The following is a 14,228-nucleotide window of genomic DNA, read 5'->3' as shown; positions in this document are numbered from 1 at the left end:
TAAACTATAAATACCTGAGGGGGAATTAATATTGGGGGGGGGGTATTTCCTTCAGTTATGAATGTAAGCAAACAGGCCCGTAGGTAGAAAAAAAGCAGATTTCGCAGACACAAATTTGGAGGGGGTGCAAGCTCCTGATTTTAATACCCGGCTACGTACCACATCGATAAAAAAATCGTTGGTTAAAACCCAGTTTGTTATTGGTTTCCTTTCTAATACCATCTATTTCATTTTATGCATTTTAAAACATTTTATAGAAGGAGTCTATGACACCAAAAGATATGCCAGGCACAAAGGACAATGGTAAGAATAAAACTATAATCAAAACGAGGTGGAACTGATCATTTCTGTAAACTGTGTACCACTGACGTACACATGACACGCTAAAACAGACTATATAGGCGAAGTACCGACGACCCTGTACACGACAAGCAGGGGACCGACCTATGGGGGGCGCTAAAGCGCTGCAGAAGTTGACACGCTCAACATGGCGTCGTCACGATGCTTTGTTGTGTTTTCATCCGGGTCAAAGTTGAAATAAGTTTTTACCTGGGGGAAAAACACGTGTTATAAGTAAGTATATGTACAAGATATTTATTCATAATGTATTAATCTATATTTTTCGAAGTATTCACTTTATTTTAAGTAGATCGTTTTCGGTATCGGTATCACTTAGTGGCAAACAATATGTAGGCTAGTGGACTCTGACTCACAGTAAATACTGGAAACAAGCCGGTTAGAGGTTACTGTTTTAAATGTCCGGTTTTTAGTGCGTTACTTTCTGGTGTTTTACTTGGTGTGGTGTTTTTAGCTAATTGGGAATCAATGCTATTGTGATCTAAAGTTTTCCCAGTGAATACAATTGAATTTGTATTCAGTTTTCCCTTAACGCGTTCTATTACCATGTGCACAAGTAATACATGCGTACGTGTAAAAGCAAAAGCAAAAAAAAACACGTCTGCCACTTCTCACAGAGGAAACCATTTACACGTGAAAAGCCAACGAAACCCTGATGAGAGGTGTAAATGGGCCACTTTTCACAACACCGATTTACACTGTCTGAAATCCAACCTCTAAAAACCGCTGCTCGGTCACACCCCCTAACAAAATATATAGCTGTTTGCTGTAGCAGTCAGTTTGGTTTCTTGTTTGGTTGCTCCGGTGCTGGTTTCAGTCCTATCTCTGCTTTCCCGACATCAGCCATGGTAAAGATAACGGAGAAGATGCTGCTAGAGAGAGGGTCTCCAAAAACTGACAAACTGGAGCAGATCAGGACGCTGAAGTATGTATCGTATGCCGGACGTGAGCCTTAACACGAGATGACGTTCATTTCAGATGAGTGTAGTGTGTGGTGTGTAAATAAGCAAATATGTTATTATTATTAGTAACCTGCCTGTATTGTTATTGAATTCATATTTTGCGAAATATATTTGTTTTATTTCGTTTCAGAAAACAAGCCATAGGTGTTACTTCAGTTATACTTCAGTCAATCAAAATCTTTTTAAATGAATAAATCATATTTTGTTTTCTAATCTGAAGCATCACATTGTTGCACTCTGCTCTTCCAAACGGGAATATCTCTCTATTTAGCCTGAAATGAAAAGGTTCCTGCTTAAATCAGACTGGTAGCTGTTGGGTGTGGTCATCTGAGTATCCTGTCTCTCTGCCTTCCTCCCTCTAGCTTGTCGAAGCTTGGCTTATGCAGTAAGGACTTGCCCGTCTCTCTGCTATGCCAGCTCTGTAGCCTGGAGCAGCTGGACTTATCTGGGAACCGGCTGGACGGGCTGCCCTCGGGTCTGCGCCTGCCTTCCCTGCGCGTGCTGGACTGCTCTGACAACAACATAGAGAGCGTGGCCTCTCTGCAGCCCCTGTGTGGCCTGGAGGAGCTGCAGCTCGAAGGGAACATCTACCTCACAGTGAGGAACCGCTTCTCCGCTTGTTCCCTGCAGACTCACCGATGACTCCCGATCATTCCCGTTAACTCACACCTCCCCCTCTCATGGGCCTGCAGTTCACATTCAAATGAGTTCTTTCTTATGGAATGAGAAGCCACCCAGAGCATCGTTAAGTGCCATTGGAGCCGGTTACTGGCATCTGACCGGCGCTTGTGTCTTCTAGGTCAGCGACCACTACAAACTGATGTTCCTCTTGTCTAAGCTGAGGGTCGTCAATGGCAAAGACATCAGCTCAACGTCGCGTCACCTGCGCCACGTCGTGAGTGAAAATCTTAGGAAACGGGTAAAAGAAAAATGTCCCTCCTGCTTTATTATTTATTATCTTTCGTCATTTTCAGATGGTCAGGATTTTGGGTTTAGGGGATGTATATAAATCTTAACCATGTCTTATTTGCTTTGCATAAGCTGACTTGTGTGCATGTATCATGTTTTCTTATAAATATATATAGGTGGTTGGACTGTGGGAGGCAAAATTTTCCCTGCCTGATAACCCAACAACAGAGAAGCTAAAGGTTCTGGAGGGCGAGTTTGTGCCGATGGCAAGGGCTCAGATAAAGTATGGCCCCGGTTCCGTCAATGACTACATCAAGTGGAGGGTGAGCAGCTCTTTCTTGGTGCAGGAACGTCCTCAAGCTCGTGCCAAGACTGAGGACTAGCTTCCATCGCCGTGTGCTAGGAATGTGCTCATCCTGTTGTCTCCTAGGTGGAGATGCTTGCGAAAGAGTACCTGCGATCACTGACCGAGATTGGACGGGAGGAGCGCGGCGGCGTTAGTGCCACGAAGGAGGCCGGCGTAAGTTCATTTCTGGAACTGTCAGCTCCCAGGCATAACTCGTCAGCCAGAGGAAGCATTAATAATTGAGTATTTTGCTGACCATATAGCTTTTATTGATACCACTGGGAAATTCTTGCACATATAACAGCAGGGAACGTAAAGCACAAGCGAACGTACCGTAGTGCAAAATGTGCAAGGACTGTACACATAGTGCAAAGAGGTCCATTTATTATGTGCTGCATCTAGGGCCGCAAAATTCTGGGAATTCTCCAGTTAATTCCCACATGTTCCCAATAATTACTGTGGTAAGTTTCCAACTTGGAATATTTCCAAAATTCCCCAGCTTAACTTTCCATGGAATGGAAAGTCTCCAGAAATGTTCCACCCCTTGGCAACCCTAGTTATCTCCATATTATGGTGGTATTGGGCCAGCGGGGTCAAACCTGCACCCAACCTGTTCTTCTTTAGAGATTATTAGACATTGCTGTACACTGGATGAACTTTTGCTCAGAGCTCATTCCTGTTATTGCAGGGTGTGCTGTCCACCCCCAAGAGGAAACGAGAGGCCAAAGGGGCGATCGAAAATGAGGGCAGCACTCTGAAGAGAGCCAGGAGAGCCGACGCACCACCCGCTGAAGACAGTCCCAGGAAGTTGAGCCGCCTGCAGGGCACCCCTGTGAAGGTCAACAAACCCATGGAAAGCTCTCGAAAAGGTGATGAAGGATTGGGCAGTCCCAGGAAGTCGATCCGCTTGCTGACCACACCTGTGAAAGCCGACAAGCCCATAGAAGGCTCTCCAGAAGGTGATGGAGGGTTGGGCAGTCCCAGGAAGTCGATCCGCTTGCTGACCACACCTGTGAAAGCCGACAAGCCCATAGAAGGCTCTCCAGAAGGTGATGGAGGGTTGGGCAGTCCCAGGAAGTCGATCCGCTTGCTGACCACACCTGTGAAAGCCGACAAGCCCATAGAAGGCTCTCCAGAAAGTGATGGAGGGTTGGGCAGTCCCAGGAAGTCGATTCGCGTTCTGATCACACAAATGAAAGCCAACAAGCCCATAGAAAGCTCTCGAAAAGGTGATGAAGCACTGGACAGTCCCAGGAAGTCGATCCGCTTGCTGACCACACCTGTGAAAGCCAACAAGCCGATGGAAGGTCTTGGAGAAGACGATGGAGGGTCAGGCAGTCCCAGGAAGTCGATCCGCTTGCTGACCACACCTGTGAAAGCCGACAAACCGATGGAAGGTCTTAGAGAAGGCGATGGCGGGCTGGGCAGCCCCAGTGGGAAAAGGCTGAGGGGGGAGAGCCTCAGAATTCGGGGCGGCCCAGGCAAGGCCACTCCCCTTAAGGGGAAGAAGGTGGACGACCCATTTACGCAAGTGCATGATGCCAAGCCCAAGGTAACCGATCCGCCGAGATCCCAGATCGTGGTTCTGTTTGGAGTTGACAGCTTTCTTGCCATGTGACGTGACTCGGTCCGAGCGTCCCCGGTGCCAGGCGTTTTCGGACCCCACTCAGGGCATCGTGTGCCGTCTCTCCCAGGAGCCCGTGACCCTGTTGCCCGTGCACGTGCTGCAGTGCCACAGTAAGCGGGACAACCCTGAAGATTTCAGCACTCAGCTGTGGGCCTGTGCTTTTGAGCCCCCCCTGGAGGACTGCAGTGAGTATATCACCTGATTTATACTTCTGCATGAAATCGACACTGTAAGTACAGTGCGGCTGCGTACCCTGTGCATCTCCCCAGAGATGTAACCATACGTCGCAAGAACTGTGATTGGTCCACCTGGTAGCATTTATTTATTTATTTATTTATACGATGAAAGTGTACATCCCAGGTGTACTTGTGTTGCTGATTGAACCTGAAGCACCATTTATATCTAGTGTTTAATAACCCACCATAGGCATCGTAGCGACAGGTCTACAAAACACTCAGGACGACGGTTCCAGTTTCACTTTACCCATTAAGTTTATTTTACAAACCTAAGACAAAAGTTTAAAAGTAGCACAGACACTAACCTTTAGGGGGAAAATGCATAAAAAGTGACGTTACGGCAGCTCGACATTTTTCCAAATTTGTCTACGGGAAGTTTGGAGCAGCACAAATGTAACCAGGACTCGATAAATGGATACTTTGTGAAATGTTTGTTTCATTTTTCCTCTTTCAATTGTTTGATCCAGCAATCACACAGACGAAAGATGAAAGTAATGTTTGTGTTTTTTTAATGACAGTGCGGTTGTGTGGATGTCTGTGCTCTGTGCCTGCTGGGATGAGACCACATTCACCCTCCTTTTGCATTGCTGTTTTTTTTTTTTTTTACACCTCTGATGCAGATTCCAGCCAGGAGTCCCGCATCGTGGCCACTTGTGGGGGGGAGTGTGTGTGTCTCATAGACTGTGAGACGGGTAACGTGCTCAAGAAGTACAAAGTGCCTGGCGAGGTCAGTGCCTTCCATGATCATCACGTCACTCACCACGTCACTCACCACGTCACTCACCACGTCACTCACCACGTCACTCACCACGTCACTCACCACGTCACTCACCACGTCACTCATCATATCACTCATCATGTCACTCACCACGTCACTCACCACGTCACTCACCACGTCACTCACCATACAGTTGTTACAATCTCTGATGCCTCACTGTCTCACTCTGCTCTTCTCTTCTGGCACCTGCCCTCTGACTCCCAGGAGTTCTTCTCCTTGTCCTGGACGCGCCTGATGATGTCTCGGGATGGGGGCGTGGTGCGGCCGTGCACCGTCCTGGCGGCGGGGGGCAAGAAGGGGATAGTGAAGCTGATCCACCCCCGGACGAGCATGGCCTACGGGGAATTCCGCGCCAGCCAGCGTTCCCTTTCCACGCTGCGCTTCAGCTCCCAGCAGCAGAGCTTCCTGTTCAGTGAGTGCCCCCACCCCCCCCCCCCTCCGCCGCCTCCTGTCCATCAGCACCCACTCAGCCACGCCCTCCACTCACTGATTAGTCTTTCGCACATCGACAGCTGGAGCGTACGACAATATGATTGTGATGTGGGACGTCGGTGGGATGGACAGCAACTACAAGTTTGAAGTCAGGTTAGTGTCCTGCGTTTGTGTGTCAAAGAAATTTGTCTGTCAAAGAAAAAGACGCAGGTAGATCATTTTCTTTCTAAGAAAATAGAACTACACAGATATTGTCTTAGATTTTTCATTCCATTTTCTGGAATAAAGATAAATATAGGTAGAAGTAAAATTATCTATCTGTCTGACTTTTTCTTTGATAGATAGGAAATGTGTATCTATCATTCCTTCCTTCTTTCCAAGGGCATATATATTTGAGTATAGGCGATAGAGACCTACCAGTACTGTAGGAATACCTGTTATTTTTCATACCACCAAACCTTCTAGACATTATACATCCTAACAACCTAAAACTCCTTAGGTTAGGGATGTGGTATGGATGGATGGATGGATGGATGGATGGACAGTTGGAGCATCTGCGTGCATTTGTGTTGCTGATTGAAAGACCAGTCGTAGAGATGGTCAGTGATGAAGGGTGAATTCTTGAACAGCCATCTGATCCCTTTGAGAGAACATTCTGACAGCCTAGGGGGTGCTGTCTCATGCTTCTCCCCATGTGCAGGAAGCTCCTGGTGCTCAAGACAGACTCGACCCCTCTGCAGCTCAGCCTGCCCCCCTCTGGGCCGGATTCGCACCTTCTAGCCGGCTGCGATGGTGGTCTGCTTAACTTTAACATCCAGCTCAGTCAGAACGTGCTTAAGAGGTCAGTTGGTGGAGTCCTGCAGTGATTGATTTAAGTAGAGTTGTCAATGTGATATGTGATAATAGAAATAACAGGTTTATAACAAAGAATTTAGGGCTATATTTTTAACTGTTAGAACAGGGGGTTGTTCCACAAGGCAGGATTTCTTGCTTAGCCAGATAACTTGTCGGATTTAAGGTAGCCTGAGCTAAATGCAGTCCATTTAGCCCAGACTACCTTAAATCCAACAAGTTATCTGGCTAAGCAAGAAATCCTGCTTCGTGGAACACCCGCCTGGTTGCATTGAGACAACAGTGCCCTAATCCTAGTGAGTAACGGTTTGCATGAATTCAGTAAATGTCTTTGGCCTGTCCGCTAGTCACATGATCACCAGAAATCTTGTGATGCGGGCTGAAGGTGTCGTGACCATCTTTTGGTTCTGCCGTCCCTTAGATCTCCGGTGATGGAGATCATGTTTCCTGTGTACAAGACAGCTGACCTGGACAGGCAGCACCGCACCGTGGATGGCTTGGGCTTCCTCTCAGAGGATGTCGTCGGTGGGTCTTAAAGCTGCTAAGATACTGCTCAGAGCCATTATACCAACGCGAGGGGTTGGGCTGTTTGTGAAACTGCAGGATTGGACTTGCGGCCTGCACCGGAAGGTCGCTGGTTCAAATCCCGTGGTCGGCAGAGTGATTTCACTGAGCAAGGCACTTAACCCCCAGCTGCCCCAGGGACTGGCTGACCCTGTTTCTGAATTTTATGTCGCTTTGGATAAAAGTGTCTGCTAAGTAAGTGATTGTAAGCGACAAGAGAAACTAATACTTAGATCCGTTTTGTTCAACCATTTGATTCACGGAATTTCCACTATTTACATCTTTGGCCTGTGGGCATCGTGTTCCAGAAGGGGGCTTGCTCAGAATAGCCAGTTTTCAGAATGTTCTTATGATTTAGTCACCAGAATTTATAAAGAATAGCCTAGATGACGAAGTGTGTGACACCCTTCGATTTGACTAGTGGGGAACAAAATTCAGTGTTTCCTGGATGCCCTGAAGCAATGAACACGTGCAGTTGAATCTGTGAAACTCGCCTGGTCACCTGACTCCCAAAAGACCCATGTGACTCCGCCCCTAACCAATCGCACGCAACCTTACTTTACCCTGTAGTGTCCAAGTGCCACATGGCCGGTTGTATCTACCTGTGGAGCTGGAGACGCACCCAAGCCACTTGCCCCGGCAAAAACAAAGAGGTGCCCGCTGCCATCCTGGCGGTGCTGCAGTGGTCCTGCACTGACGTCCCATACCTCTCTCTCAGTGCCAGTGAGTAGCTGCTCGTCATGAAGGCCTGACATGCCTGAGCTGCTCTCGGGACCTGCCGCTCCCTTCAGTTTGCCTATTGTTTATGAGTTTGACCCCCTAAACAGGCGAAGGCTACGTGGTATGTGGGGACGAGAACGGCCAACTGTGGACTTACCATCTTCCAGACATTCCTAGGGCTGCAGCAAAGACTGACAGAACTATCCCGCCCACCGAGGTATAGTACAGATTTTAATTTTTAATTATTTTTTTTTGTACTTTTTTTCGTTAATCGGAGGTGGTACAGTTGGATAATTTGCTATAAATTGCCCAGGCATAACAATATAATACAAATCGTTCTGCATTTGCTAGAAGTAGTGGTGTAAAAATATTTACCGATAACCGATATATATTTTATTGTTGAATATGGATGATACCGATAACCGGTTAGCTTCTGAGCTGCTTGCTGTGCCGGGGTGGGTGGGGGGGGGGGGGGAGGGTTTGCGGGGGGCGAAACTTACTGAGCCCGCTGGTCTAGATTAGCGGACTGATCGTTATTCTGTGGAAGATGATTGATCGATCGGCAGAACACGTTTAGTAATGAATTAAACACAACCGGTTGAGTGGGTGGATATCTTGAGACCTCTGTGGTGAATGAGCCGACAAAATCCCTCGGACGTGGGTGATCAGTGCAGTCATTAGCTCTGTCGCTGCTAACTTTGAATATCGCTAATGTTTAAATATCAGCCAGCAATAGGACTTATAACGAATATCGGCCGATACCGATGTCAAGTGATGTATCATGCACCTGTGAAGATGCAGTTATTGTAAAGCATTATCGATTTTCTTAAGGCACCTTACCCAGCGCCACATTATCGTGTGTGAGATCTCGGGAAACACAAGTCAAAGGAGTAAAGTGATAAAGGTGCTCATATCATTAGCATGGGGGCTGTAATCCAGACCCAATAAACACACAATGCATGATGGGGCCTCTGATTTCCTGGGCCTGTTTAGTTTGAGGGGTGAAAAATACCACTAGAAAAATAATCTATGTATCAGGGGTCGTGTTCGTACAGAACGGTGCCAGCAAAGCAGGATATGTATTCATCCTTTTTTAATGATTGACCTTAATTGTCATCCGGAATGCATGTTAACAGACACACTCAGGAATGGCGTTCATTGCTTTCCCATTTTAGGTTCTGCAGTGGCCTTCACCCGTCAGGAACGGCGGCGGACCCATGGAGGGGCCGTCCATCAACAGCGTGGCAGTGGGCCCTGGGTTCCGCTACCTGGTGGCATTAAGCGACAAGAACATGGTTGTCGTGTGGAAGAGGTTGTAGCTCTTTGAGTCGCACTCTTTTCCCGAGACAATACAATAAAAGTTCAAGTTTTGTTTAATTTTTCATCTCATTCTTATTTTTTTTAAGGCAAGAAAGACTTTTGAGAAGAATTCTGTGTAGGTGTTTGTGTGTTAAGTGTTATGCAAAGAACTGAAATCCTCTCAAAATATGCAGTTTTTACTTTTAATGCCAGTTATTTTTAGTGTTTTTATCTTGTAAAGTTTGTATGTTTTGTTATGCTTGCAAAAGAATGTATGATTTAATCATACACCACCTACAAATTTGTCTGTTATTTTTATTTAAAAAACAGGTCTTAGTAGAATTTCTAGATTTTCACAAATCAGAATCTCAGCTTCACACTGGCAAAATAACAATGTACTTCCTATATAGCCCCCTCACTGGACCCCCATCTAATCCCTACTCCTCCCACACCCACCAACCTCTGCAGGCTGCAGCAGCCTCTACATGCTGCCCTCGTTACTTCAAGAAAATCTTTATTAAAAGCCCATCTTTGGGTGATTTGTCTCAGTGTAATCAGTTTCACCAGAACCGTGTCTGTGAATCTGCTTTCATGTTTCACCACCAAGTGACACTGCATAAATTTTGGTGAAGTTTGTCTCAAAATGAAATATACTCCATATAAACAGATGCAGCCACCTCAGTTTTTCCTTTCAAGCCGGCTGCCTGCCGGCTACCTGCCAAAAACCAGCCAAAGGGAGTAACCCCCTCCTTCTGGGGGTGTGTCTAAATTCTCGTCTAAACATGCTAATTTATTCACTTGCAGGGTGTTACCATGAGATGGCGCTTTCTTTACAAAAACACATTTTAGTTGTGGTCACAAGTTTACAAACACAAGTACAACTGATATCAACCAGAATCTTTTGGTAGCCATTAGCAAGCCTCTGGCGTAATTCTGGTTGAATATTTGATCACTCTTCTTTGCAGAATTTCTAGTTCATTTAAACTATCTGGGCTCCTGGCACGGACCCGGCTTTTAAGCGCAACCCACAAATTTTCAATAGGGTTGAGATCGGGGGTATTTCACAAAGCAGGATTTCTTGCTTAGCCGAATAACTTGTTAGATTTAAGGTAAACTGAAGACACAATCGAAGTTTTTACACCCCCAGAGACAAACAGGGCTAGGTACTTAGCTAGCGAGCATGCCAGTACATACTAATCCAGCTCTATGATATTATACAGTACATAGAAAACCCCTTGGCATCCTGATCAGGAGTGACAATTTACATAAGAACATAAATTTACAAACAAGAGGAGGCCATTCGGCCCATCAGGCTTGTTTGGGGAGAACTTAACTAATAGCAACTAATAGCTAACTAATTATTTGTTCTAATATTCATTTATTGTTTTGTATTATTCCTGTAATATAACGTGATTGCACATTTTATTCATCAACATTTAATCTGTTGCATGTTATAAACTGTAAAAAGGCTAGTATTGTGTCATTTCTTCATTTAAATAATACAAAATTATTAGAATCATTAAAAATAATACAAATGAGTCTCACAGAGGATTCTTACTGCATCGCCCAATGAGGGATAGCATCGCTAGACCCAGCCCTGAGACATGCTGATGAGGCAGAATGAATATTCTTCCTTGACTCTGGCTTGGCAGTTGCACAACATTTTACTGTAATATGCCTCTCATTTGTTTACTTTTTGGCTTTGTCCTTTACAGTCACTTTTCTGGAGTACTGAATATGGCAAACATTACACATTAGTTATCAGTCATAACTGTACAGTATACAAATATTTTTGGTAGATGACCATACTTTTATTTTTACTATAGTCTTGCGGTTTCTAATTTACATGCAAACAACAGTTTTGACTGGTAGTGTTTTCATTTTTTGGTGAGTTTAGTTTGAATTTTAGGGTTTCTGCTTAGTGATTTGATTAAAGGATAGGAGATTTTAGGAAATGTGTTTTAGCATTTTAGGAAAACTGTAAAATGTCAAGGCATATCAGACTATTGGGTGAGAGGCCTCAGACTCCAAAGGGTTACAGTAAATACTTATTATGCCATGTTTCTTTTATGTTCCTCTTTTTGAGTCTGGTACTATGACAAAAAATCTATTTAGTGCTACTTCATCATTCCATCCTCTTTCTGCAATGTAGTGATGTAAAGTGCTGTCAGCAAAACAGCATGATACTACCACCACCCTGCTTGACCATTGGTTCAGTGTTCTTAGGCTAAGAAAACAACCTCACCTTGATCCCCTGCAAACATATCTGTTTTCATTGTGGCCAAGCAGAGAAGTTAATGACACATTCACACGTCATTGTGACTGCCCCCCATCCCATGAATATGCAGCCATCAGCAGCCTTTCAGACTGTTAGCCAGACAGAAAGACAGAACACACTAAGGAATGTGTCTGTTTTATTCAAGCACAGTACGAAACCATGTTTTTTATTTTTCATTTTCCACTCTGTCCAATTACTTTGTTTTGGCCTGTAATTAGTCTGTTACACACATCTTCTGTCACTTTCCTCTCCCAAAAACTATTGCTTGGACACGCTGCTGCTTTGTACCTGGCTTGGCCTCCTTGCGGATGAAGTCTTTCATTGTGTGCCAAACAATCTCAATGGGCTTTAAATCTGTGTCATATACCACACTATCCCTCATTGCTTGACAATATCATATTATTTTGTTTTGGCCTGTAATTATTGTATTGCACACATCTTGGGTCCGCCTCATCTTCAAAAGGTGAAGTAAAATAAAAAATTCTAATTTAATCAATAAACTGACTAAAAACACATTTTGCCATCTTTGCCTCACAACAGAAACAATTTCTTAAATTTCGCAGGTCATTTATTGCAGTGTAGTCAGTTTATTAATGAAATTTGAATTTTGTCTAAATATAAAATTATACTTGCTTAGATTTTCATTTTTTGTAGTGAAGTTAAGATACCTGACATCAGGTATTGTACCTGATTTCAGGTAAGTCACTTCAGCTTTCATAATAGCTGCTCTCCCTGGTGGATGGATAAATTATTGCAAGTATTTGCGGATCATGCCGGCCCCCTTGTTCATTACTTTATCGTGGGAGGATTTCATTATAGTCAAGGTCCCACCCAAAACCCAGCAGGGACAGGGGAAAATTCAAAAATTCAAGTGGCTACATCTGTACAATGTTCTGTGGAAGTTTGAAAAAGATGCATTAAATACTTTTAGAGTTACTGTGTTTAAGTGTCTACTGCAGCCTCCATAGACACCCACCTAGTGCTGTTGCTTTAGTTTTTGTCTTGAGATTAAATCAGGTGTAGATCTTCATCCATATTAAGTTTTGGTGAAGCGGTAATAACATCCCTCTGCTGCTAAGTGGAATTGCTTTGCTGTGATTTGTCTCAGAATTGATCAATTTCAGTTCTGGAAATTGTACCATGCAAATGTACAAATTAGACTTTGTTTGGAAAGATTTGACCTAGACCTTTAACTTCCTCTGCCCCCCCCCCCCCGGAGGATGGGCTCCCCCTTTGAGTCTGGTTCCTCCTAAAGCCTCCGACGTTTTCTTCCTTCTAGGGAGACTTTCCTTGCCACTGTTGTCTCTGGCTTGGTCAATGGGGGCTTCAGGCAGGAATAATGTAAAGCGCTTTGAGACAATGTTGTAAAAATGCGCTATACAAATAAAACTGAAGTGAATTTAACAGAAAGTCTACATGGTGCTAAAGCTTCCCAAAGGAAAAGCTATTGTCTGACTTGAATTATACTGACAATGTGCTGAAACGAAAGATTCTTAATGATTCCTAAGTAAATCTACCAATAAAGCAGGAAAAAAACAACAAATTAGTCTTTGAAGTGGTCAGGTTTATCCGTAATGATTAATCTAATTCTTTGCAGCAATGTAGTTTAAAGAAAATAAGAACTGTGCATATTATTTAACAGAATTCTGTAGATAGTGACTGAATTACTGATACTGACTATCACTGAAAGCAAAAAAAAAATAAAACCTGTAGATAAATATTTATAATTGCCCCAGTAATCTCTGGAAATTATGTCATGCATATTTATTATTCATATTTATAGGTGAGCTAAAAAACTGTAAAGAAACAATATGTGTATTTAATTGTATGGCGTTGCTGCTGGTTATATTATTTATTTATTTATTTTATTTATAAGTGTTTGCTTACAGCAGCAAATCTTAGTGTTCCTACGATAGTTGTGGCTAGATATAAACAAATAGTTTTAATAAAATACTCAGATTTCTATAAATGTCACAGTAACAATTCCTTTGGGTTAATTTGTTTAATAGCCGGTGAGTAAACTCGCTTGTTATGTAAATATTTGTAAAGATTCAGTTCTAATAATTTATTAGCATAAATTCGCAACAGGAACCACCGTGATTATCGCAGGTACAGCTGACCGATGTAAGTTCTCCTTCTTGCCACCAGGGGACAGAATTTACAGGGCGAGCCTTGTTTGCCTATACATACAACATACGAATTTTGGTGGATGGCTCAGTGGGTAATTAAAGGCTTCAATAACACTGTTACTCTGCTTCGTGCAGTTTGAATTCTTTTTCACGCAGGCCTCCTGGCACAATCCAAAAGAAAATAGTTACCAATCCTTTTCAGGGCTCGTGCCTACCTTGTGTCTTGCGCTACCTCGGATAGGCTCCAGCCCCCCCCCCCCATCGAGAACCCGGTTCTGGTTAGATGATTGGAATACTATAGATGCTTTGGGAACAGTTGACATTTAACATAAAATCACAATGAAATTAATCATGGAGTAGCATGGGGTTGTGATACTAGACTGACACCCTAACAATAATACGAAATATAAGACCTTAATCGCGGTGTAAATAATGCTCCCGTTGTCATAGTTTCTTCTGAAACTATCACGGCGTATAATTTATTAATGAGTAAACGTTTCATCACGCTAGACGCAAGACTTCGCTTTGGATTTTGGTCTTCAGCTTTTTGTCTGAAGGTGAACTGTTTCCTGATTCATCCCTCCTCAGTGTCGCCATGTGGTATTGCGTAATGTCCCTCCCACCCCGCCTAGATAACGCTTTTATTGTTTTTACGCCGCACGGCCCACGTCGCCTATGTTGTACACCTTATCAGTTGTGGCTCGCCTCCGCCATTGTTCTTACCGTAACTTCTGCACTG

General features: G+C 44.0%; 1 protein-coding gene across 2 annotated transcripts; it reads left to right on the top strand.

Annotated features, from left to right (window-relative positions):
- Positions 1 to 72: 72 nt before the first annotated feature.
- lrwd1 (leucine-rich repeats and WD repeat domain containing 1) lies at positions 73 to 9,160 on the top strand. 2 transcript variants are annotated; one of them, XM_048984366.1, is made up of 16 exons: positions 73 to 573; positions 1,201 to 1,282; positions 1,682 to 1,916; positions 2,119 to 2,238; positions 2,405 to 2,551; positions 2,659 to 2,748; positions 3,263 to 4,126; positions 4,269 to 4,386; positions 5,058 to 5,164; positions 5,420 to 5,627; positions 5,728 to 5,800; positions 6,348 to 6,488; positions 6,921 to 7,024; positions 7,634 to 7,786; positions 7,891 to 8,000; positions 8,959 to 9,160. In XM_048984366.1, the coding sequence occupies exons 2-16, from the start codon at positions 1,203 to 1,205 to the stop codon at positions 9,100 to 9,102; spliced, it is 2,694 nt and encodes an 897-aa protein (XP_048840323.1). In that variant the 5' UTR covers positions 73 to 573; positions 1,201 to 1,202; the 3' UTR covers positions 9,103 to 9,160. The 2 variants fall into 2 exon arrangements, with proteins under 2 accessions (XP_048840323.1, XP_048840322.1); XM_048984365.1 differs by lacking the exon at positions 73 to 573 and having other exon boundaries at positions 625 to 1,282.
- The last annotated feature ends 5,068 nt before the right edge of the window (positions 9,161 to 14,228 follow it).

This window comes from Brienomyrus brachyistius, chromosome 18 (assembly GCF_023856365.1).
Source record: "Brienomyrus brachyistius isolate T26 chromosome 18, BBRACH_0.4, whole genome shotgun sequence".
Lineage (NCBI taxonomy): Eukaryota > Metazoa > Chordata > Actinopteri > Osteoglossiformes > Mormyridae > Brienomyrus > Brienomyrus brachyistius.
The sequence above is the reverse complement of the archived record's forward strand: the minus strand, read 5'-3'. Positions and strand labels throughout refer to the sequence as shown.